Source organism: Cherax quadricarinatus, chromosome 51 (assembly GCF_038502225.1).
Source record: "Cherax quadricarinatus isolate ZL_2023a chromosome 51, ASM3850222v1, whole genome shotgun sequence".
In the NCBI taxonomy this organism is placed as follows: domain Eukaryota; kingdom Metazoa; phylum Arthropoda; class Malacostraca; order Decapoda; family Parastacidae; genus Cherax; species Cherax quadricarinatus.
The window spans coordinates 15,894,019-15,920,205 of NC_091342.1; the positions used below are offsets into that span (position 1 = coordinate 15,894,019).

A 26,187-nucleotide genomic window follows, 5' to 3' on the forward strand; every position below is an offset into this window, starting at 1 on the left:
AGTCGGCAGTAAGGTGTGGACTTTTGAGTCCAAACAAGTATGTATTTTGTCAGCCATCAGTGAATGAAATATGCTGACATAACACCCCCTAGGGGTAATTTATAATCTTACAAATTATATTTCTTGACAGCCCGTTGTGAGATGGTTTCGACAGCTTCTAGACCTCGTCTGCAGGGGCGGCTGTGCAGGCGATGAGTTGTCCTTAAGTTAAGTTTTCACTGTTTAAACTTAGCTGGTAATGCCATTTCCCAACACACTTTGAGGCCTATTTAAACCAAAGAATGTATGAAAGAATAGTGGTACCAACACTCTTATATGGGTGTGAAGCTTGGGTTGCAAATGCTGCAGCAAGGGGGTAGCTGGAGGCAGTGGAGATGTCCAGTCTAAGGGCAGTGTGTGGTGTAAATATTATGCAGAGCCTCACTATCCTCATAAAAACTCTTTACAGCATTTAGTAACTTACTACCTATTCCATATACTTGCAACATCTACATTGCTTCCCTATCCACTCTTTCATATGCCTTTTCTAAATCCATAAATGCAATGAAAACTTCCCTACCTTTATCTAAATACTGTTCACACACATGCTCTAATGTAAACACTTGATCCACACATCCCCTACCCACTCTAAAGCCTGATAAGTTAGACACATGTGCAACTCTTGGGTATCTTTATTGAGGAAACGTTTCGCCACACAGTGGCTTCATCAGTCTATACAAAGGAGAATCTTGAAGAAGGAGGAGGAGAATGAGGTAATCAGTCCCTCAACCTTGAGTCGATGTGGTCAGTCCATGATGGACTGACCACATCGACTCAAGGCTGAGGGACTGATTACCTCATTCTCCTCCTCTTCTTCAAGATTCTCCTTGTATGGACTGATGAAGCCACTGTGTGGCGAAACATTTCCTCAATAAAGATACCCAAGATTTGCACATGTGTCTAACTTATCAACATGTCAGTTCTCTGAACCATTCATCTACAAACTCTAAAGCCTCCTTGTTCATCTGCAATCCTACTCTATCTTACCTATAATTCTTTCAATAATAACCCTACTGTACACTTTACCTGGTGTACTCAGAAAACTTATTCCCCTATAATTTTTACAATCTCTTTTGTCCCCGTTCCCTTTACATAAAGGAACCTTACACGCTCTCTGCCAATCCCTAGATACCTTCCCCTCTTTTATACATTTATTAAACCAAAATACCAACCACTCCAACACTATATTTCCCCCCTTCTTTAAACATTTCTGTCAAGATCCTGTCAGTAAATAATATGCTAATAATGTCTAACCAAGACAGAACTAGCAGCAATGTATTCAAGCTAGAAAAATTTAGATTTAGAAAGGTTACAGGACAGCAATGGTTTAGTAATAGAGTTGTGGATGAGCAGAACAAACTTCCAAGTAGTGTCATTGAAGCTAAAACCTTGTGTAGTTTTAAAAAATAGGCTAGACAAGTACATGTGTTTAGGTAGTAGGTTGGTAGACAGCAACCGCCCAGGGAGGTACTACCGTCCTGCCAAGTGAGTGTAAAACGAAAGCCTGTAATTGTTTTACATGATGGTAGGATTGCTGGTGTCCTTTTTTTCTGTCTCATGAACATGCAAGATTTCAGGTACGTCTTGCTACTTCTACTTACACTTAGGTCACACTACACATACATGTACAAGCACATATATACACACCCCTCTGGGTTTTCTTCTATTTTCTTTCTAGTTCTTATTCTTGTTTATTTCCTCTTATCTCCATGGGGAAGTGGAACAGAATTCTTCCTCCGTAAGCCATGCGTGTTGTAAGAGGCGACTAAAATGCCGGGAGCAAGGGGCTAGTAACCTCTTCTCCTGTATATATTACTAAATGTAAAAGGAGAAACTTTCGTTTTTCCTTTTGGGCCACCCTGCCTCGGTGGGATACGGCTGGTGTGTTGAAAGAAAGAAAAGAAGTACATGTGTGTGTGAGTGAGAGTTTGACCTGGTTAGCTTGGGCCAGGAAGTCTGTAGCAGTGCTTTCGTTAAGCAAGTGCGACTTGGAACTGCCTAGCATGGGCCAGTAGGCCTGCTGCAGTGCTGCTCCTTTATATTCTTAGGGGACAAGGAGCTAGCTCTTAACATGTTTGTTGTGTAACCCCCATTTTTAAGTTACTAAATCTACATAGGGCATTATTACAATACACAGATTTTCAGGAAATTAATCTCCACTTCTTTGATACCTTTGAAGAATTTCGAGAGTATATCTACTCTCTGAGCCCGGCCATGAGCCAGGTTCATCTGGTGCTTGCCTGGTCAACCAGGCTGTTGCTGCTCGAGGCCCGCTGCCCCACATATCCATCACAGCCTGGTTGATCTGGCACCTGGTAGAAGTACTTGCCTAGTTTCTTCTTGAAGGCTTCAACACTTGTTCCAGCAGTGTTTCTGATATCTTCTGGTAAGATGTTGAAAAGTCTGGGACCCCGGATGTTGATACAGTGTTCCCTTATTGTCCCCACCACACCCCTGCTCCTCACTGGGTTTATTTTACACTTCCTCCCATATCTCTCACTCCAGTATGTTGTTATGGCAGTGTGCAGATTTGTGACCAGGCCCTTGAGTACCTTCCAGGTATATATTATCATGTACCTCTCTCTCCTCCGCTCCAATGAGTACATGTTCAAGTAGTTTAGGCACTTTACTGGATCAATGTGAGCCGTAAACGATCTCTGTATTTGTTCCAGCTCCGATATCAATAATGGCAAAATAAACACTTAAAAGGAGATCCATACCCCTTTAATACAAATTTACAAAATATAGCACTCTCATTACCCTACTACTGCACTAACATAAATTTTCAGATTAGTACAAGAAAATGATGTTCTTCACACGTTATATCATGGACTTACCTGTTGCAGCAAATGGATGACCAATGGATAATGAGCCTCCCCATGTGTTAATTTTGTCCGGATCAGGAGCGCCAACTTTCTCTGAACGTCCTTGATAAGTTTTTGCAAACCAATCAGAATCCATGGCCTTAAAGTTGGCAAGCACCTGGCCTGCAAATGCCTCGTGGATTTCCCACACATCAACATCTGAATTCTTTAGGCCAGCTTTTCCCAGAACCTTGAATAAATAAATTTAAATATTAGAAATGCAGTAAGATTTATTCTTAACCTGAACTTCATGTAAATTTTTGGGAGAAACATTGGGTATTCACCACGCATTTACAATGCAGATAATGTACCTTCAACAGCTGGTTAATCAATACTCTGCATCCCTTCATAGATATTACCTTTTTCACACTACAACATCCAAATCTAAGAGGCAATTCTCCTCCACCTGTTGTAATATGAAGAAAACTCATATGCCTGGAAGATAAAAGATATTTTACCACTAGATATCGTGCATGCCCTTCTTCCATATCTTCCTTGGATGCTCCTTACACCACTTTCTATAATTCTCAGATTTATATACACTCAAGCTTACTTGCTGTATCCTATGACAAAGTCAGTTCAATCTTTACTTTTTTTGGTTTAAAGAGATTTCACCTTCATAGACTAAAAAATGTTACCCTACCTCAATTCATTTCAAAGCCTGGCCCTAACTATGGTATACTATTTCCCAGGATACAACTGAGAACAGTCTACCAGCATTCAGATAACCATTTACTGATAGGTGAAAAATGTTAATGAAACTTGCTCATAAGTTTTGCCCTTCTTTAAATACCTTTCACAAAACCATACTATTTTCTAACTGCTTCATTTTCTGCATGATATTCACATCATACAATGGTATGCTGATTACAAGCTTAATACTGCACACATTCACAGAATTACAGGCAAGGCTTGTGCTGATTGGGTGAAACTGGGTACATTACATAACTCCACTTTTACAATTTTTTAACTATCAAAAAAACACTAATTACAAATACAATCACTAATACAAACAGTGAGAGGACATGGTTGCTTTTTGCCAATAACAATGTGCTTTTGGGAGAGTCTGAAGAGAAGTTGAAAAGGTTGGTGGATAAATTCAGAATGTATGTAAAAGAAAATTAGAAGTGAACAAAGGAAAGAGCAAGGTGACGAGGGTAAACAAAAATTTTGGTAATGAAAGATTGGATATCAGATTGAAAGGAGGGAGTATCTGCACACCTCTGGCAAGAATGTGATATACTGAGTGATGGTGAATATTTCTTTTCTTTTGGGTCACCATGCCTCGGTGAGAGATGGCCGGTGTGTTAAAATAAATAAATAACAGCATCAACAAAAACAAAAAGGGCAAAATCTAACCAAGAACAGAGAAGTGTCACAAGGATACCAGTAAGTTTACCTTTAAAAGCAGGAGTGGTAGATTACTGAAATGGGATTTAAATGCAACTATACAGTAAGCGCTCTATTTGCTGAAAACCCTAAAAATACAAACACAAAGTAAACACTAAAGACAGGACGAAAGCATAACTTTGCATCTGTAACTACAGATAAGCCATCACAAATAAGGACTAAAAACTGTGAATTCTTTTTTGGTCATGTGTGCAGCTATATTTGATTAATAATGTCTTGATCACAATCATAAATGTTTTCTTAAAGAGGTTAATACCCCATTAGATATTAACACACACTGACAACATCTGAACACTGTACTAAGCAGTTTGTCATCTAACCTTTGGGGTAGCGTAGGTTGGCCCCAAGAGCAACTGATCCTTAGGGTCCTGGGAAACGTAAGTAAAGTCGCGAATATATGCCTTGGGCTTCCATCCCATCTCTTTGGCTTTCTCTTCGGTACATATAAGGCAAGCAGAAGCACCATCAGTCTGTAATATAATACAAAGACGTACATTCTATAAAACATGGTATATTTAGTGTCCCAACAAATTTTGCTGTCCATTATTTTATTTCTGTTTATATTTGTCAATAATGGATCATAAATAAATGAATCAGTGTGGCTGGCATTTATTTAGGTTTAATGTCATTCATAACGTCAATTATGTATATCAGGCTATTTCCTTATAATTCTTACACTCTTTCTTGTCCATATTCCCCTAGGTACCTTCCCTTCTTTCATGCATATATTGAACAAATACACCAACCATTACAAAATTACATTCCCACCTGCTTTTAGCATTTCTGTTTTAATCCTATCTATCCCAAATGCTTTATCCCCTTAATTCTACCCGCTGCCTCACTCTCTTTTCCTACATTCTTGTCTGACTCTTCTTTATTCCTACAAGATGTTATACTTCCCAGCCCAATGCATGAAACCTCTGCCTCTTTTTCTTCAACATTTAACTCTTCAAAATATTCCCTCCATCTTCCCAATACCTCTGCTTCCCAATCTAGCTTCTCTCCTCTTTTACTTTTAACTGCCAAATTCATTAACCCTCTAGGCTTTCTCAACTTATTAATTTCAAACTTAAACTTTTCTTACTGGCTTCCCTTTCACACTCCCTCGTCACTCTTTTAACCTCTCATTTTCTCTCCATATACTCCACCCTCCACTTACTAGCGCTTCATTGTAAAAAAAACCCTCTCATATGCAAACTTTTTCTCCCTTACTACCCGCTTTACCTCCACATTCCACCCAATATATCTAGTTTTGAAACCCAACTCCTCACTTACTTTAATTAAAGGTATGCCATGTCTCAGATCAGAGATACAAGTATTATGCAGATAAGGATGAAATAGAGCAATGTGCAGTGGCATAAAAAGTAAAACTTTAGAATCAGGAAAAAATGGGTATTGACAGGGTATTAATTTTTTAACATACTAGCCATTTTATATGAAGGAAATGACTCAAAAAATGAAAATGTATTCATCATCACTCAGTCTTTTCATAAATGCACCGACATCACTATTTAAATGATACATTGAACTGCAACATTCCCACTCATCAAGGTGCAAGCAATGTACTTCCCATCTACTAGGTTTCCTTCCATTCCTCAAATATTAACCCTTTGACTGTCGCAGCCGTATATATACGTCTTACGAGGTACTGTATTTGACGTATATATACTCATAAATTCTAGCGGCTTCAAATCAAGCAGGAGAAAGCTGGTAGGCCCACATGTGAGAGAATGGGTCTGTGTGGTCAGTGTGCACCATATAAAAAAAATCCTGGAGCATGCAGTGCATAATGAGAAAAAAAAAACTCTGACCGTTTTTTTTTAATTAAAATGCCGACTTTGTGGTCTATTTTCGTATAGTATTTATGGTTGTATTCTCATTTTCTTGGTCTCATTTGATAGAAGGGAAAACATATTATAGAAATAGAGGTGATTTTGATTGATTTTACTATAAAAAGAACCTAGAAATGGAGCTCAAAGTAGGGGAAATGTTTGATTTTTGCCAATGTTCAAAAGTAAACAAATGATGCCATTGCCCAATAAATGTCCAACTAGCCATTCTAATATGCAGTCATGAATGGGTTGATGTTATTTATACAATTATTACAGTATTGCAGTAGACTGCATAATAGTAAGTCTTCTATTTTTTGTTTGAATAAAAATTCAAAATAGAAAGCAAGAGTAATACCAGAGGGGCCTGGAGACATGACTGATGAGCAAAGAAAATGTTATTTTAGAGCCAGGAATGTCTGCATTGTTCATTCTGGACCTTATTTTGAAACTGTCATATTTTTTAATTTTCGTGAAATTGGCCAAATTGCAAATTTCTGACCACATTATTAGGTAGTTGAAATCGGTAAATGGGCAGTTTCTTGTACTCAGTCGATAGAAAAAATGGAGTTCTAAAGAAACAGCTATGAGTTTGGGCGACTGGAACAATGGAATTAGCCAAAAATAGGGCTCAAAGTGGGTGAAATCGCCGATTTGTAAACAACGCCGAGGTCGCTAACTTCGCGAGAGCATAATTCCATCCGTTTTCCATCAAATTTCGTTTTTTTGGTGTCATTACAATTGGGAAAAGATTCTCTATCATTTCATAAGAAAAAATATTTTTTTTTTTTTTTTAAATTTTGCGACACCAGGAGACACCTCAGGATTGGGGGTTGCGACAGTCAAAGGGTTAAGTAAAAAAAATGTATGGAAATCTTTCATGGGTAACCATGTATAATGATGCACTGTATAAATGTGTTTGTCCTTGTTACACTTACCAAGAATGAAGAATTTGCTGCTGTAATGGTACCATGTGGCTTCACAAAGGCAGGTTTGAGCTTGGCCAACTGGTCAGGGGTGGACACACGAATACCATTATCTTTCTCCACTACTTGGTCTACACCTGGGACCTTGAAGGGCACTACATCAGACAGGTGTCCTGCTTCCTGTGCTTTGTGAGCCAGTGTGTGTGAGCGTAGTGCAAACTCGTCTTGTTCTTCCCGGGATATCTGCATATAATCCAAATGTCACACAACTATATTTCCTACATAAATGGTATACAGCCCCTACTATATACAAAAATATGAGAAGATACAAGTGAAATTACATGAAGCATCTTTAGGATCAAATTAAATACAGACTATTCCTCTCATATCAATACACATATACATAAATCAGAAAAATTAATAGGAGCATAATCATCAGAAAAATCACTTGATAATTTAGATCTTCTTTCTTAACCCAGAAATGAAAAAACTATGAATATTTAAGTCGCATGTTGCCTTATTGGGGTTATGTCTCAAAGGGAATACCTAAAACAAGGAGTCATTCCAAGCTATCATATAATGGAAGTGTCAGTGAACAGTGTTATATAACGTGAAATCTGCCAAGTATGAAGTGACAATAGCAATTTTGGAGGAAAGGGGCAGCAAAGAAAAGTCTTGTAAACTGGGTAACTTTGGATTCACTAACTCTTAGAACAGAGCTAAAAAGTACTGTAACAAAGAGAAGCAGCTTTCTTCAATAAAACACATTATTATAAATGCAATAAGATCACAATAAACAGGCGATATCACAATAAGCACACCAACCAGTGAAAAAATAGGGAACTTCCAAGCACTTTTGTGATTTCTCGTATTATCAAGGACAATTAAAATTTTCTAGGGTGAACGAGAATTGACACTTATGGTGAATATTTGACCATAATAATAATAATAATAATAATAATTCTAGGTAGTAGGTTGGTAGACAGCAACCGCCCAGGGAGGTACTACCGTCCTGCCAAGTGAGTGTAAAACGAAAGCCTGTAATTGTTTTACATGATGGTAGGATTGCTGGTGTCCATTTTTCTGTCTCATAAACATGCAAGGTTTCAGGTACGTCTTGCTACTTCTACTTACACTTAGGTCACACTACACATACATGTACAAGCATATATATACACACACCCCTCTGGGTTTTCTTCTATTTTCTTACTAGTTCTTGTTCTTGTTTATTTCCTCTTATCTCCATGGGGAAGTGGAACAGAATTCTTCCTCCGTAAGCCATGCGTGTTGTATGAGGCGACTAAAATGCCGGGAGCAAGGGGCTAGTAACCCCCTTCTCCTGTATGTATTACTAAATGTAAAAGGAGAAACTTTCGTTTTTCCTTTTGGGCCACCCTGCCTCGGTGGGATACGGCCAGTGTGTTGAAAGAAAGAAGAATAATAATAATAATAATAATAATAGGTAGGGAAGTTTTTATTGCATTTATGGATTTAGAAAAGGCATATGATAGAGTAGATAGGGGAGCAATGTGGCAGATGTTGCAAGTATATAGAATAGGTGGTAAGTTATTAAATGCTGTAAAGAGTTTTTAAGAGGATAGTGAGGCTCAGGTTAGGGTGTGTAGAAGAGAGGGAGACTACTTCCCAGTAAAAGTAGGTCTTAGACAGGGATGTGTAATGTCACCATGGTTGTTTAATATATTTATAGATGGGGATGTAAAAGAAGTAAATGCTAGGTAGGGTGTTCGGGAGAGGGGTGGGATTAAATTATGGGGAATCAAATACAAAATGGGAATTGACACAGTTTTTGCTGATGATACTGTGCTTATGGGAGATTCTAAAGAAAAATTGCAAAGGTTAGTGGATGAGTTTGGGAGTGTGTGTAAAGGTAGAAAGTTGAAAGTGAACATAGAAAAGAGTAAGGTGATGAGGGTATCAAATGATTTAGATGAAGAAAAATTGGATATAAAATTGGGGACGAGGAGTATGGAAGAAGTGAATGTTTTCAGATACTTGGGAGTTGACGTGTCGGCGGATGGATTTATGAAGGATGAGGTTAATCATAGAATTGATGAGGGAAAAAAGGTGAGTGGTGCATTGAGGTATATGTGGAGTCAAAAAACGTTATCTATGGAGGCAAAGAAGGGAATGTATGAAAGTATAGTAGTATCAACACTCTTATATGGGTGTGAAGCTTGGGTTGTGAATGCAGCAGCAAGGAGGCAGTTGGAGGCAGTGGAGATGTCCTGTCTAAGGGCAATGTGTGGTGTAAATATTATGCAGAAAATTCAGAGTGTGGAAATTAGGAGAAGGTGTGGAGTTAATAAAAGTACAGTGGACCCCCGTATAACGATATTATTTCAATCCAGAAGTCTGTTTGGGTGCCGTTATAGACCGAATTTGTTCCCATAAGAAATATTGTGAATTAGATTAGTCAGTGTCAGACCCCTAAAAATACACCTACAAAAGCACTTACAAAAATACACTTACATAATTGGTCGAGTTGGGAGCTGATCGTTATGCGGGGGTCCACTGTATTAGTCAGAGGGCTGAAGAGGAGTTGTTGAGGTGGTTTGGTCATTTAGAGAGAATGGATCAAAGTAGAATGACATGGAGAGCATTTAAATCGGTAGGAGAAGGAAGACGGGTTAGGGGTCTTCCTCGAAAAGGTTGGAAGGAAGGGGTAGAAATATGAACACACATGCAGTATAATGTGATCCTTTATTGACAATGTTTCGCCCACACAGTGGGCTTCTTCAAGTCATAAGCAGATCTACCTGGGGTGGAAGGTACGCGAGTATTTATAGTCAGGTTCAGAATGCTGAGGTCAGGTGGAGAATGCTGCATCTGATGATGTACCGAGTGGGGTGATAGACTCTATAACCCCACTTGGTACATCATCAGATGCAGTATTCTCCACCTGACCTCAGCATTCTGAACCTGACTATAAATACTCGCGTACCTTCCACCCCAGGTAGATCTGTTTGTGACTTGAAGAAGCCCACTGTATGGGCGAAATGTTGTCAATAAAGGATCACATTATACTGCATATGTGTTTATATTTCCATTGTGTCGGTATTTTATACCATTTATTCCCAAGGAAGGGGTAAGGGAGGTTTTATGGGCGAGGGGCTTGGACTTCCAGCAGGCGTGCATGAGCGTGTTCGATAGGAGTGAATGGAGACGAATGGTATTTGGGACCTGACGATCTGTTGGAGTGTGAGCAGGGTAATATTTAGTGAAGGGATTCAGGGAAATCAGTTATTTTTATATAGCCGGACTCGAGTCCTGGAAATGGGAAGTACAATGCCGCACTCTAAAGGAGGGGTTTTGGGATATTAGCAGTTTGGAGGGATATGTTGTGTATCTTTATACATATATGCTTCTAAACTGTTGTGTTCTGAGCACCTCTGCAAAAACAGTGATTATGTGTGAGTGAGGTGAAAGTGTTGAATGATGATGAAAGTATTTTCTTTTTGGGGATTTTCTTTCTTTTTGGGTCACCCTGCCTCGGTGGGAGACGGCCAACTTGTTGAGAAAAAAAAAAATAAGGAAATTTCTAATAAGGCTTACCAGTAACTGAAAAATTACTAAGCCTTCACATAATAAAAGCACCTGCATTCTACAGCTACAACTAAGGTAAATTATCTAAAACTAATGGTTCGTAAATAATGAAAATAAAAAATATGAAAGGAAACCTGGAAAGCAGCAGCAAGGCGGTCAGCAGAGTGGCCCATGCTTTCATTGGTAGAGAACTCTGCCACTGCAGGAACATCAGGCATAAAATGCTTCAGTGACAGCTGGGAAAGAAGGCTCAACCGTGCACCTGAAAAATTAAACTTCCAATAAAATTCTCAAGTTTATAAACTGATGAACTAATTTCTGACAAACATTTCCACCTATAAAGTATAAAACCACATTAAAATGAACAAGAAAATTTGCTGTTTTTCTTATATAAAATAGCATACCAAAAACCAAGATATACTAGGCTTGTTGTCAGCCTGCTTGTTCCCAATTATCATTATTATTATTTTTTTTTTTTTTTTTCAACAAGTCGGTAAGCTCTAAATCTTTTAGGACAGTGGGGTCACATTTTTTCAACTTTTATTTTATTATTCTGCTCCTCTTGAAAGCCTCCATTACACTGAAAATACCTTGTGAAAAAATTTAGCAAAATATTTTGATACTGGGAGATGGATAAAGAACTTCAAGTTTTGTCTATGACCAATTAATGATTTTTTCATGTTTATGTTATGGCTCCTCAATGATACTAATTGAGGGGTATATCAGATGTTCTCTGATGGTGGCTGCAACCATTGCATTACAAAGAAGCTGAACAAGGGTTCTTAAATGAAAAAGGCAAGGAAATTTTCAAGGACTTGAAACTTCCATCCAACCAACCAGCTCTTGGATACTTCCTTTACATCCACTGGAAGCAGATCACACATGAAGCACTGGCTTAAACTATCAAGAGCAAGGAGTTTTGAAACCAAGCTCCCATCCCAGTGCCCCATACGCTAGATTCAATGAAGAAACTCAAGAACCTTCTCACTCAGTGGCACACCCTGAAAAAATGCTTCCCAAATGACAGACACAGGCCCAAACAGTGACAGTGAATCTGAGGAGTGCTCTCAGGATATTTTTGACCATCTATGCTAATGCCCTTGAAATCATCAGCACTGAGAAGGATAAAGCCTTCTTTTTTGCTCAACAAGAGCAAAAGCTTTAGGGAGCTGACTTCTGTTGACATTGTCCTCACAAAACTAAAGAAACAGCAGCAGCATTTAGCCAAAAAAACAGGAACACTGGCAGACATGAGCAAAGATGCAGAACATTTAGAAGAAAGCAGCAGTAGTACCTGTAATTTTGCAGCTGGGGAATCCAGTTCCAGGTCCAAGCTTACACACTGCCTCTTCCCAGGAAGGTTCCAATTCTATCATAACTACTCTGGACCACAAGTCTCTGAGCTGCAATAATAACTGTCACAAAAACAGCCCAGACTCTTACAGGATCAGCTTCAGATTGTAATGACAACAGCATCTAAAGGAGACCTCCACCAACATTCAAGAAAGCTTTAATTGTCCATTGAGATAGCAAGCCTCTGATATTACTAGAAAATAAAGTTAATCTCCTTTCTTCACTAGCATCTTCACCAGACAGAGGTTGCCAACTGCAGCACTGAAGCAGCACAAGGAAATACTGTCTTCAATGTCTTGAAGGGTGGAAGACTGATATAGTATGAGGAATATGTTTCAATCGTACAAATTGCAACATCAGTCAACATGATGGCCATGTATAATCCTTGAACAGTCACTCAGGTGTGACCTACATCTCCATTCTCAATACCACAATTTAGAACTAGTAATTTGGGCAGCATTCAGTTTGTCAGTGGGTGCTTCCTCAGCTCTGGAAGCACTCAACATCATTTCCAAGTACACTGGAAGTTCAAAGGGCTTGATAGGCTTGAAGACCACCATCAACCACCAAAGCCTCTGTGAATTTGCTCAACTTGGCATTAGTGGAAGCCCAGCCACTTGACTGTCATCTACTGGAGCTTACCTGGTTCATCCCTGAACAATTCCTCATGTCCTGTGGATGAAGACCATCTATGCCATCTATGTACACCAGGGGCCATACTAGGTAGTACATCACCAGTGGTACTAATGAAGCACAAAGGTAGACAAAACATCCCAAATGGTAATTTCTGCTTCATATTTGCAAATATTCTAGGTAGTAGGTTGGTAGACAGCAACCGCCCAGGGAGGTACTACCGTACTGCCAAGTGAGTGTAAAACGAAAGCCTGTAATTGTTTTACATGATGGTAGGATTGCTGGTGTCCTTTTTTCTGTCTCATGAACATGCAAGATTTCAGGTACGTCTTGCTACTTCTACTTACACTTAGGTCACACTACACATACATGTACAAGCGTATATATACACACCCCTCTGGGTTTTCTTCTATTTTCTTTCCAGTTCTTGTTTATTTCCTCTTATCTCCATGGGGAAGTGGAACAGAATTCTTCCTCCGTAAGCCATGCGTGTTGTAAGAGGCGACTAAAATGCCGGGAGCAAGGGGCTGGTAACCCCTTCTCCTGTATATATTACTAAATTTGAAAGGAGAAACTTTCGTTTTTCCTTTTGGGCCACCACGCCTCGGTGGGATACGGCCGGTGTGTTGAAAGAAAGAAGAAAGAATTTGCAAATATTCAGGGTTTGAAAATCAAACAAAAACAACAAAGTTAGTTATGTAAGTGGTCTCCTATCAGAAGCAAATGCCATGTTTGGAGCATTTACAGAAACACATACAAGGGATTTTTTGGAACGAGAGATAAGGATAGAAAATTATAACATGTATAGATGTGATAGGATTAATAGGTCACAGGGAGGAGTAGGAATCTCTGTAAAGGATATTTTCTGTTGCACAGAAGTGTTGAACTCTATGAATGATATACAGTGGACCCCCGCATACCGATTTTAATCCGTGCAAGAGGGCTCATTGGTATGCGAAATAATCGGTATGCGAATGAATTTTCCCCATAAGAAATAATGGAAATCAAATTAATCCGTGCAAGACACCCAAAAGTATGAAAAAAAAATTTTTACCACATGAAATATACATTTTCCTACACACAAAGAGAAGGATACATGCACAATAGTAGAGTAGTACATGCACAGTATATATTGTGCATGTACTAGTCTACTAAATGAAGAATAAATGACACTTACCTTTATTGAAGATGCAGCAATGACTGATGAGACACTGTGTCCTGGGAGTGCCTTTTCCTCCAGAGTACTGTAGGTCCTGTTTGGCATTTTCTTCCAGAACAGGCCTTATCACACTGTGTATGTCACTACGATTCTTAAATCTCTCAAACCAACCTTTGCTGGCTTTAAATTCACCAATATGAGCACTAGTTCCAGGCATTTTTCCCTGTTCACCTGGGTGTTAGTCGACTGGTGTGGGTTGCATCCTGGGAGACAAGATTAAAGACCCCAATGGAAATAAGTTAGACAGTCTTCGATGACACTGACTTTTTTGGGTTATCCTGGGTAGAAAATCCTCTGGGGTTAATTGTTTCTTGGTATATTCTCAATAAGCCACACCAACAACGGTGCTACAGCAGCAGCAGACGATGCTACAGCAGCAGCAGACAATGCTATAGCAGCAGCAGCAGCTGACAGTGCTACAGCAGCAGCAGACGATGCTACAGCAGCAGCAGCATCAGCTGACAGTGCAGCAGCAGCAGCAGCTGTACCACCAATAGTAGCGATGGTTGATTGGGGTTCATTATACAACCTGGCCAGCTCGGAGACACGCACTCCACTTTCATACTTATCAATGATCTTTTTCTTCATCTCTATAGTAATTCTCACCCTTATTGCTGTAGGGTTGGCACTAGAAGCTTTCTTGGGGCCCATGGTCACTTATTTTCCAGATAAAATCACCAAAAACACTGTAATAATACGAAATGTTACGATTGTATGCTTGGATGCTACAGTGGAGGCTGGCTGGTAAACAATGCCACCGGCGGAACATGTGAGGCTGGCTAAGGCGCAAATTGGACGCGTCTCGGACGAACAGCGGTGAGCGGGTTTTTGAGCGGTATGCGAGGCAAAATTTTTGCGATTAAAGTGAGCGGTATGCGGAATAAACGGTATGTGATGCCAACGGTATGCGGGGGTCCACTGTAGTAGAAATCCTCAGCATTAAAGTTGAAAAATAGGAATATGGTAATTTTTTTTTTTTTTTTTTTTTTTTTTTTAACAAGTCGGTCGTCTCCCACCAAGGCAGGGTGACCCAAAAAAGAAAGAAAATCCCCAAAAAGAAAATACTTTCATCATCATTCAACACTTTCACCACACTCACACATTATCACTACTTTTGCAGAGGTGCCCAGAATTATCCTAATATATAAACCATCATCATCAACTGCTGAGGAATTCACAAAGCAGCTAAGGCAGATAAATAGTTATGTGGATAGGCTAGAAAATCCCACACCAAATATTTTACTCCTTGGAGATTTTAATCTCCCTCACGTAAAATGGAAGATGGCACAACACAGCGTTATACCAGAAATATCTTCAGGAAGCACCCTGGTCCAACAGGCACATACCAGGGAACTAATGAGGTTTTGTGAAAAGTACTCATTAAACCAACAGATAACTGATCCCACTAGAAATGAAAATACCCTGGATTTGACATTCACAAACAACGAGGAACTAATCAGAGACATAACAGTTACTTTGTATAGAAAGGGATTTAGTTATAGGTAATACATATTTTAAGAAAAAGAGGATAAATAAGTATACAAGATATGATGTAGGGCGAAATGACAGTAGTTTGTTGGATTATGTATTGGTAGATAAAAGACTGTTGAGTAGACTTCAGGATGTACATGTTTATAGAGGGGCCACAGATATATCAGATCACTTTTTAGTTGTAGCTACACTGAGAGTAAAAGGTAGATGGGATACAAGGAGAATAGAAGCATCAGGGAAGAGAGGTGAAGGTTTATGAACTAAAAGAGGAGGCAGTTAGGGTAAGATATAAACAGCTATTGGAGGATAGATGGGCTAATGAGAGCATAGGCAATGGGGTCGAAGAGGTATGGGGTAGGTTTAAAAATGTAGTGTTAGTGTTCAGCAGAAGTTTGTGGTTACAGGAAAGTGGGTGCGGGAGGGAAGAGGAACGATTGGTGGAATGATGATGTAAAGATATTATATTATAATTCTAACTTTAAAGAATTACCTTTAAAGTACTACCTACTATCATATTCCCAAGCTCCATTATTTGATCATCACTTTATTTGTTCACCACAAATTATTTTAGTCCCTTTTATATTGTCTCCTTTATTTTAGCTTTAAAAAACTACCTTAGCTCATTATTTTTACATTTGTTAAATAATTCAAGTGCTATTTTTTTTTAGCTTTAGAATATTTACTTTATTTTTTACTTAATTCTAACTATAGATTCACTACAAATCTTATGATTACAAGCATTGATCCTGATACCAACCTCTTATTTAATGACTTAAATGATTCAAACAGTTACTGTAATTACTACACAGCAGAACAATCAAAGGCACTTCTCAGAGCTAACAACAACATAACTATCTTTAACTACAATATCAGATCTTTAAGCAAGCATTATGATGACCTCCTAGCATTACTAAATTCCTTGCATGCCAATATGTCCATCATTACACTAACTGAAACCTGGCTAAAGCCTGATACTACAGATGTCTATGCCATTCCTGGTTACACAGCCATACACAACTGTAGGCCAGACCAACAAGGGGGTGGCACTGCTATATACTACTCAGACCAACTAGAATGTATCACTAATACTTACACAAGGGATGAACATGGGGAATATATAATAGCTAAATTCAAATCCAAATACCTACAAAAACCTCTCACAGTGATAAACATCTACAGAGTTCCACAGTCAAACATTAGCCAATTTAGTCAAAACCTAGGAAGTATGATAACTGATGCACGCATGAACAAAGATCACTTACTACTCTCAGGTGACTTCAATATAAATCTCCTGCAAGACCAGGACCCACACGTTACTGAATTCACAAACACAATGAGTAACTGCATGTTGCTACCAACAGTAACAAAACCTACAAGAGTTACAGAGACTAGTGTTTCCCTACTTGACCACATCTGGACCAACACCATATCCCCTTTAAAATCAGGCATAATTACAGATAATACCACAGACCACTACCCTACTTTCCTCATAACAACTCTTGGTAAAATACCCCAAGACACTACTAAAGTCACCTTCAGACTTCACAATGAGGCAGCCATTAATAACTTCACAACAGCAGTAACAAACATTGACTGGCACACTGAGCTAGAAATCTATACAGATATTGATGAATGTTTTAATAATTTTCTAAAAAAGACCCAATACCTTTATAACAAGCACTGCCCTAAAAAAACTAAACAGATGACAGCTAAGAGACTGAACAGTCCCTGGCTAACACCCAGCATTCTCAAATCCATAAATACAAAACACCGATATGAAAAACAGTACAGAATGGGTCACATAACCAGAGACCAAACAAAACGTTATTCGTCAATCCTAACCAGCCTGATAAGAAGGGCAAAAAAATTGTATTATGAGAACAGATTATCCAACTTACGAGGTGATATAAAAAAGACCTGGAAGACCCTATCAGAAATTCTGGGAACAAAAAAGATATCACGACATAGCGAAATAAAATTAGCAAAATCAGATGAACCCCAACTCCCACCAACAGAAACAGCACACAGACTCAATGATTTCTTCTCCACTATAGGTCAAAACCTTGCCAATAAAATCCCAAGCGCAGATACCCCACCAAATGACTACCTCACTGGCAACTACCCGAACACACTGTTCCTAGCTCCGACTAACCCATACGAAGTCTCCCTTATTATCAACGCACTGAAAAACAAGGCAGGAGATTTAAATACCTTACCACCCTTTATATACAAAAAAGCATCACAAGTACTATCACCAATCATTGCAACACTCTTTAACAAATCCATTGAATCCTCCACCTTCCCTACAGTTCTCAAAATAGCAAGGGTCACCCCGATCCATAAAGGAGGAGACCAGAGTTGAATAACTATAGGCCAATATCCAATTTACACCCTCTCTCAAAAATCTTCGAAAAATTAATTCATAAACGAATCTACTCCTACCTCATCTCCCAAAACATTCTCAACCCCTGCCAATTTGGATTCAGGCCTAATAAAAATACTAATGATGCTATTATACACATGCTAGAACATATATACACTGCAATAGAGAAAAAAGAAGTCCCACTGGGGATCTTCATTGACTTACGTAAAGCCTTTGATACAGTTGACCATGACTTGCTCCACGTAAAATTGTCACACTATGGTATTAGAGGGCACTCCCTCAACTACCTCAAGTCTTACCTCAGCAACAGAAGCCAATATGTGTACGCAAATGGGGCAAGCTCTTCCGCACAACCAATTACAGTTGGTGTCCCACAGGGAAGTGTCCTTGGCCCTCTTCTCTTTCTCCTATACATAAATGACCTACCAAATGCTTCGCAATTACTCAAACCCACACTTTTTGCAGATGACACTACATATGTCTTCTCTCACCCGAGCCCAGTCACGCTAGCCAATACTGTAAACACCGAATTACAGAAAATATCTACCTGGATGAGGACTAACAAACTTACACTAAACATTGACAAAACCTACTTCATTCAGTTTGGTAACAGAGCTACAGATGTACCTCTTAACATAACAATAAACGGATCACCTATCACAAAGCTAACAGAGGGAAAATTCCTAGGAATCCACCTCGATAATAGACTCAAATTTCATACACATATACAACAAATTTCTAAGAAAATCTCCAAGACTGTAGGCATACTATCGAAGATACGGTACTATGTTCCACAGTCAGCCCTCCTGGCCCTTTATCACTCTCTTATTTACCCCTATCTCACCTATGGAATTTGTGCATGGGGCTCAACAACAATTAACCATCTCAGACCACTAATTACCCAACAAAAGGCTGCAGTTAGAATGATAACAAATTCTCACTACAGGCAACACACTCCACCAATATTCAAAACACTCAACCTACTCACCATACAAAACATCCATACTTATTATTGCACCTATTACATACATAGAACACTTAACTCTGATATTAACCCTCCCCTCAAACATCTCCTTGCCAACCTCAACAGAACACATGACCATAACACAAGGCACAGATCACTCTTTGATGTTCCTCGTGTCCATCTCACGCTATGCAAAAACTCAATGCACATAAAAGGCCCTAAAATCTGGAATTCATTACCTGTAAATATAAAAGAAACGCTACCTGTTTATAAATTCAAGTCTCTTCTCAAAGATCACTTACTCACTCAAAACCAAATAAATACTGAATAACTGAACCTTATAAATTGTATATCCTATATGTTACTCACAATTATATCACACAAATGTTAAACCTAGGACCCAATCTAACTTTATTATTTTTTTAAATACACTACCTAACAGAATACTCCATTCGACTGAATGTACAGCAATGCAAGCAACCATATGACCTGTCTTTGTAATACTCATTTGTGCTTTATAGTTATCTGTTTACAATAATGTTTTATCACTGATTTTATCATTGCTTAGTTAATCTTAAGTTAATTTTAAGCCAGCCCATAATGCTATGCAAATAAGTGGCTTTGGCATGCTGCTCTTACCTGCTCTAAGGGAGAAAAAGTTAGCATATGAGAAGTTTTTTTCAAAGTAGAAGTGATGCATGGAGGGAAGAGTAATGAAGAAAAAGAGAGCTTAAGAGAGTGGTGAAGCAATGTAAAAAGAGAGCAAATGAGAGAGTGGGTGAGATGTTATCAACAAAATTTGTTGAAAATAAGAAAAAGTTTTGGAGTGAGATTAACAAGTTAAGGAAGCCTAGAGAACAAATGGATTTGGCAGTTAAAAATAGGAGAGGAGAGTTATTAAATGGAGAGTTAGAGGTATTGGGAAGATGGAGGGAATATTTTGAGGAATTGTTAAATGTTGATGAAGATAGGGAAGCTGTGATGATTTGGAAAAGACATATGACAGGGTGGATAGGGGGGCAATGTGGCAGATGTTGCAGGTGTATGGTGTAGGAGGTAGGTTACTGAAAGCAGTGAAGAGTTTTTACGAGGATAGTGAGGCTCAAGTTAGAGTATGTAGGAAAGAGGGAGATTATTTCCCAGTAAAAGTAGGCCTTAGACAATGATGTGTGATGTCACCGTGGTTGTTTAATATATTTATAGATGGGGTTGTAAGAGAAGTAAATGCGAGGGTCTTGGCAAGAGGCATGGAGTTAAAAGATAAAGAATCACACATAAAGTGGGAGTTGTCACAGTTGCTCTTTGCTGATGACACTGAGCTTTTGGGAGATTCTGAAGAGAAGTTGCAGAGGTTGGTGGATGTATTTGGTAGGGTATGTAAAAGAAGAAAATTAAAAGTGAATACAGGAAAGAGTAAGGTTATGAGGATAACAAAAAGATTAGGTGATGAAAGACTGGATATCAGATTGGAGGGAGAGAGTATGGAGGAGGTGAATGTATTCAGATATTTGGGAGTGGACGTGTCAGCGGATGGGTCTATGAAAGATGAGATGAATCATAGTATTGATGAGGGGAAAAGGGTGAGCGGTGCACTTAGGAGTCTGTGGAGACAAAGAACTTTGTCCTTGGAGGAAGAGGTGTGGAGAAATTTTCTCCAGGAGGGGGGTATCAACCCCCTTCAGCCCCTTTCAGCCCTGAGGGGAACAGCCTCTCAGAAGGGGCAAATATCTTGTTTACTGCTACAGCGAGTAATTGATCCCAGATGCAGTACCAGTATTACGACCTGTGGTCAAGCAAACGCCGCTCCTTGCAGTCCAGTGTTGCAGAGTGTATTTTAATAAGAGACAGTACATCTCTTACCTTAGCAGGACAATTAAGGAAAATCCTGCTCCCACTTTATTACCAGAGTAAAGATAGTGGACATTGTTGTCTATGCTTAAGACAGCAAGATTTAAACATTCTGCTTTGCCTCATGGAGGAAGTGGCAAGGAAGCAAAAGTACTAGGTCAGCTTTTCCTTTGTGCTGGGGGCAGTGACGGCGTGGGGCGTTGTGTCGTCTTCAGATTACTTTTGACTGTGAGTGACACTGACGCCAGGATAACCAACAAAGAACAATCTGTGCGTTACTGTGAACAAAGTGTCTCATAAAACACAATAAACACTTACAGAGAAGTGTGATCAGATTCTTTAGTGATAAGACTGTGAACAATAAAGACAAATCTTGTGGAACATAGTGTACCAGTGTGCGTATTCCTAGACTATGGAAGACGTGGACATCCAAGGACACTTCAGCTTCTATCAAGTCACCGATACCTGTCGAAGGTGTGAAGAACACCATAGCTCACGCTACAAGAGCAAGGTAGGTTACGAATTTCTTGTAGTACGGGGGACTGCACAGTTCTTGAGTCGCAAGGAGTTTGTAATCAACCTATAGTCAGCAGTTAGGTGCGGACTTTTGAGTCCACACAAGTAAGTTTGTAAGCAATCAGTGAATGAAATATGCTGACATAACACCCCCTAGGGGTAATTTATAATCTTACATAATATGATCTCATTACAGCCCATTGAGAGATGATCATGACAACAATTCAAGACCTCGTCTGCAGCGGCGGCTGTGTAGACGATTTGCTGTCTTTTATCAGCTAAGTGTTCCCTATATTTAAATTTAAAATTAAACTTAACTGGTAATCCCATTTCTCAACATTTTGGTCGTGCTCGAACCGGATAAAGGCCACACTGTGGTCCAAATATGTTGTACTACAGTGTAGAAATAACCTACGAGCCAAGGTCCTTCGAAAAAAGCTGTAAAACTAGTGTTTTACAATATAAATCAGTATAAATGAGTCCCTCCAGATTCAGTCACAGAGAATGGGCAGCCAAAATAAAACTGGCGCTCACCCAGCATTCACCCAAAGAAAACAGGAGCTGGGTGACTCACCCAACAAGAAAACGGGGGATGGCACCCGGCATCCACTGCTCCAAGCTCGAAGAAGCGCTGACTAAGACGACGACAACCCAACTGAGGTTCGGTTTGTCTGAGTGTATATACACATAGTGTTTATAATGTTTATAAACAGAAATTAAGAGACAAGATTGTGTTAAAGTTTGTTTCTTATAGATATACCTGTTATATTAAAGGAACTTATATATAAAGTGTAAGCTTTCAAATACATATTAACAGTGACATTTATATATGTGTAAGCAATATTCACGTGTGATTTGCAGTTATACAATGACATTTATAGTGTATAGTGAATGAAGTGTATAACGTTATTTACGATTAATCATCGTGGTCAGGCTGACACAGCAAATTCAAGCCATAAACACCAGCCATATGTACTCTGTACCCTTCATGGTCATTGACCCTGAGGTTAAGCTTAGTGGGTCAGTAGTGTCTGACTCGATTATTGCTGACTTAAGCATAACAAAAACTCAGCTGTTTATAGCAGTACCGTGTTTTTTAAACACTCTAAGTGTGGTGCTAGAATTTTCAGTATACCATTAAAATGGCTTGTTTGAAAACTCAGTTTCAGTCTTTACAGACTAAGATTACACAATTAGAAAATCTAATTTCAGTCTGTATAGGATTAACTCAAGATACAAACATAGATTTTGATGATCTTGAGGTCAAATTTGAATTACTTACACAACGTCTGGAAATAATTAATTCAGACTATACACATTATGAAAAGAATTTTCTTGAATCAGATCCATCTGAGGATGAAATTAAAAATGTTTTGGAAACTTTTAGTAATCAACAATTAAGGTGGACAGGAGTACAGGCTATCTGCCGCAAAACTCTGTCACAGAGACCTACTGTAACTAGTGGTCAAACACCTGTTACACCTGTAACAACAAGTGTCCCATTACCAAGCTTACCTACATTGTCATTACCTATTTTCCAAGGTCATAATTATGAAGAATTCATTAGTGGTTTTCAATCCATAGTAAATTCACGAACTGACATAGATGAGATTGCTAAGTTCAATTATCTTAAATGTCTTGTGAAGGGAGAACCCTATGAACTGATCAAGTCATTTCCGGTGGTTAAAGGCAATTATCAAATAGCCTTACGTGTCTTAGCAGACAATTACTTTGATGCTGACAAGGCCAGGGTTAGACATGCAATCTTAATATCAAGCTTGAAGCCACCCAGACATTGTTTTTCAGACTTACAGGCATTTAGAATCACATTAGACAATAGTCTCAGATCTCTAGGTGTTAAATATGACCTAAGGAAATGTGATTGGTTTATCAGTGGTATTGTACAAGATAAGTTGTCACCACAAACTATTGAACGATTAAATATTATGTTCAATAAACGCTATTTTACTTGTGAGGAAATTAGCAATGGTTTACAAACAATAGTTTCATGCATGCAAGCAACGAGACAAGATGAGAAATCCACAAATCCAGTGGATAATAAACCTTCAACTCAGTATAAAAAGAGTATACCTACTCCCACTAAACCACAGAATGGGAAATCCCATATAGGCATTTATCAAGCTGTGAATACAACAGACAGTAAACAGACTGTCATACATAAACGTACTCCAAAATGTGTACTTTGTGATGGAACACATTGGGCACAGTATTGTATTCAATACACATCAGTGGAGGCACGTAAACAACGTGTTCATCAGCTGGAAAGGTGCATTAAGTGTTTAGGTGAACACAAGGGAGGTAAATGCTCACTGAAGAAGTGTTTTAAATGCAAGGGTATGCATCATACAGCATTATGCCCAAATACTTTCGCTGAACAGCAGAAGACTTCCACAGAATCAGGAAGTCAACAAGCAACAGCATTAAATGTGAGAGATAAGTTTAAAGCAACTGCTCTCCCGATAGCTCGAATTGAGTTATCTAATAAATTACACAAAACCAATGTGCTAACACTATTTGATCAAGGCTCACAAAGGTCCTTCATAAGAAGAACAGTGTTGCAGAAACTGAATAAACAACCCTATGCCAAAATACAGTTAGATATAGCTGGTTTTTTCCACAATTCTGGTAAACAGACACATGACCTAACCAGAATCACTGTTGGTCTAGGAAACAGGAAAAAGACAGGAGAAGCTGTGGTAGTAGATGATTTGCCTAAGTCTGTGCAGATCCAGGGATTAAAAGAAACAGTTGCAGCACTGAAAGCAGCTAAGGTCAAGTTAGCCTGTCCTGACATACAGATGGACACAATTAGCCCAATTGATTTAATCATTGGAAGTGATTATTATCACTGTTTTGTGCAAAATATAGTAAGTAAACATGATGTTCACTTGCTGAAAACAGCAGGAGGCTACATGATATGTGATCCCATTCCCTCTCAAAGTGGGAAAGAAGCTGATATTGATTCAGTGAAAAATGTACTAGTTACAAGAATAACCGCTGATCATGTACCACAGCAAAAATTATCATTACTGGAAGAAATGAATGAACCAGTTGATAAGTTGTGGGATTTAGATGTGATAGGTATTGATGTAAATAAACCAAGCCCACAAGAGTCTCAGACTTATAACCAATATTTGGACACTGTCAAATATAAAGATGGACAGTAAATCCACCACATCTGCCTAGCAATTATCGCATGGCTTTCGGACAGATGAAAGCACAAATACATGAGCTAAGGAAGAATCCAGAGCTACTGACTGTCTATGATAATATCATACAAGAACAGTTGGACAATAAATTCATCAAGGAAATAGTCGAAGACAAGTTGAAGACAGACGCTCATTATCTCCCGCACCATGGAGTCAGAAAAGATTCTGAAACCACTCCACTACGTGTTGTATATAATTGCAGCGCACGTGCAAATAAAGATGTAGCAAGTCTTAATGACTGTCTGATGACCGGACCCTCACTAACTGAGAAGCTTGGAGACGTGCTTATGAAATTTCGCACAAACCCATATGCCTACACGGCTGATATTTCCAAAGCTTTCTTAAGAGTAGGACTACAAGAAATAGATAGAGATTATACTCGATTCTTGTGGCCTGAAAATCCACATAATCCTCAAAGTCCTGTGAAAACTTATCGTTTCAAATCAGTATTGTTTGGTGCAACATCCTCTCCATTTCTACTAGAAGCTACTCTAAACACACATTTGAAGAAATCTGAAAGTCCCTTCAAAGAAATCTTAAAGAAAAGTTTCTATGTGGACAATCTTCAAGGTACTGTGAATAAAGAGGAGGATTTGAAATCCTTATACAGAGAAGCTAACAAGGAGATGAAAGAAGCAAATATGCCTCTAAGGATGTGGAATACAAATTCAAAGCAATTAAGGGAACTTATCAAAGAAGATTTCCCTGAAGCTGAAATTCCTGATTGCAACAATATGTTGGGACTTAATTGCAACACACAGGAAGATACTTTTGAGTCTCAAAAAGATAAATAATAAATCATGCAGTACACTCACTAAACGTAGTTTACTGTCAGAGGTATCACAATGTTTTGATCCTCTAGGACTCGTCTCACCAGTTACCATAAAGGGTGAAATGCTTATGCAAGATGCATGGAAGCTCAAAATTGGATGGGATGAGAACTTGCCTCTAGAAATGAGTCAAGCATGGGATGAAATATCCAAGGAGTTTAAACAACTTCATCAAATTAAATTTCCCAGACGAATAGGTCAAGAGGGAAACAAGTACACAATACACAAGTTCTGTGATGCGTCAACCAGAGGTTATGGCGCTGTAGCTTACATGAGTAATGCTGAAGGAAGTACACTAATTACTTCAAAGGCCAGGGTAGCACCCTTGAAGGTCAGAACAGTATCACAATTGGAACTGACAGCACTCTTTGTAGGTACAAAATTAGCTGTCTATCTCAACAAAGTACTTGATCATCTCACTATTGAGAAAACCGTGATCTGGAGCGATAATGAAGCAGTTCTTCAGTGGTTAAGAAATAATGAGAGTAAGTTGGTTATGTACAGAACAGAGTAGCAGAAATAAAAGAGATGCAGAGAGATTATCTCTTTCTCCACGCCTCTACCCAAGAGAATCCAGCTGACATGTTGTCACGTGGTGTCCCACTCAAGAAATTTGTGGATAATAAATTATGGCTCCACGGACCGAACTGGCTCTCTAATGAAAATAACTGGCCTCAGCAAAAAGCTCACATTATGCCAGAAGAAACAGTCTGCTTGAACACAGCAGAAGTAAGTTGTGTAAATACTGCAGACACAACAGAAATAGTCATTGATGGATCTAAATACTCATCTTTGGGTAAACTCTTAAGAGTTACAGCTCTTGTCTTTAAATTCATTAAAGGAATAAAACCTGATTATGAATATCTTGAACCCATTAAATACTGGGTGAAACTAATACAGAAAGATGTTTTCTCTACAGAATATAAATTTCTAGAAACACAAGATAAATCTCCAAAGAAACCTGTCATGATTAATTCTTTAGGATTTTATCTCGACTCAGAAAAGATTATAAGATGTCGAGGAAGAATTCATAATTCTTCACTACCTAAAGTAGCCATACATCCAATATTGATCCCCAAGAATCATTG

The 26,187-nt window shown here is 38.8% G+C and overlaps 1 protein-coding gene across 1 annotated transcript in view; it reads right to left on the reverse strand.

The window, feature by feature from the left end:
- The window catches only part of Mtpbeta (mitochondrial trifunctional protein beta subunit), a 57,769-nt gene that overhangs the window by 14,596 nt on the left and 16,986 nt on the right, over positions 1 to 26,187 (reverse strand). The window contains exons 5-8 of the mRNA XM_070095896.1: positions 10,767 to 10,894; positions 7,081 to 7,311; positions 4,634 to 4,783; positions 2,877 to 3,093 (exon numbers count right to left, since the gene is read on the reverse strand). Of these exons, the coding sequence (XP_069951997.1) occupies positions 2,877 to 3,093; positions 4,634 to 4,783; positions 7,081 to 7,311; positions 10,767 to 10,894 (726 nt within the window). The remainder of the gene's footprint in view (positions 1 to 2,876; positions 3,094 to 4,633; positions 4,784 to 7,080; positions 7,312 to 10,766; positions 10,895 to 26,187) is intronic.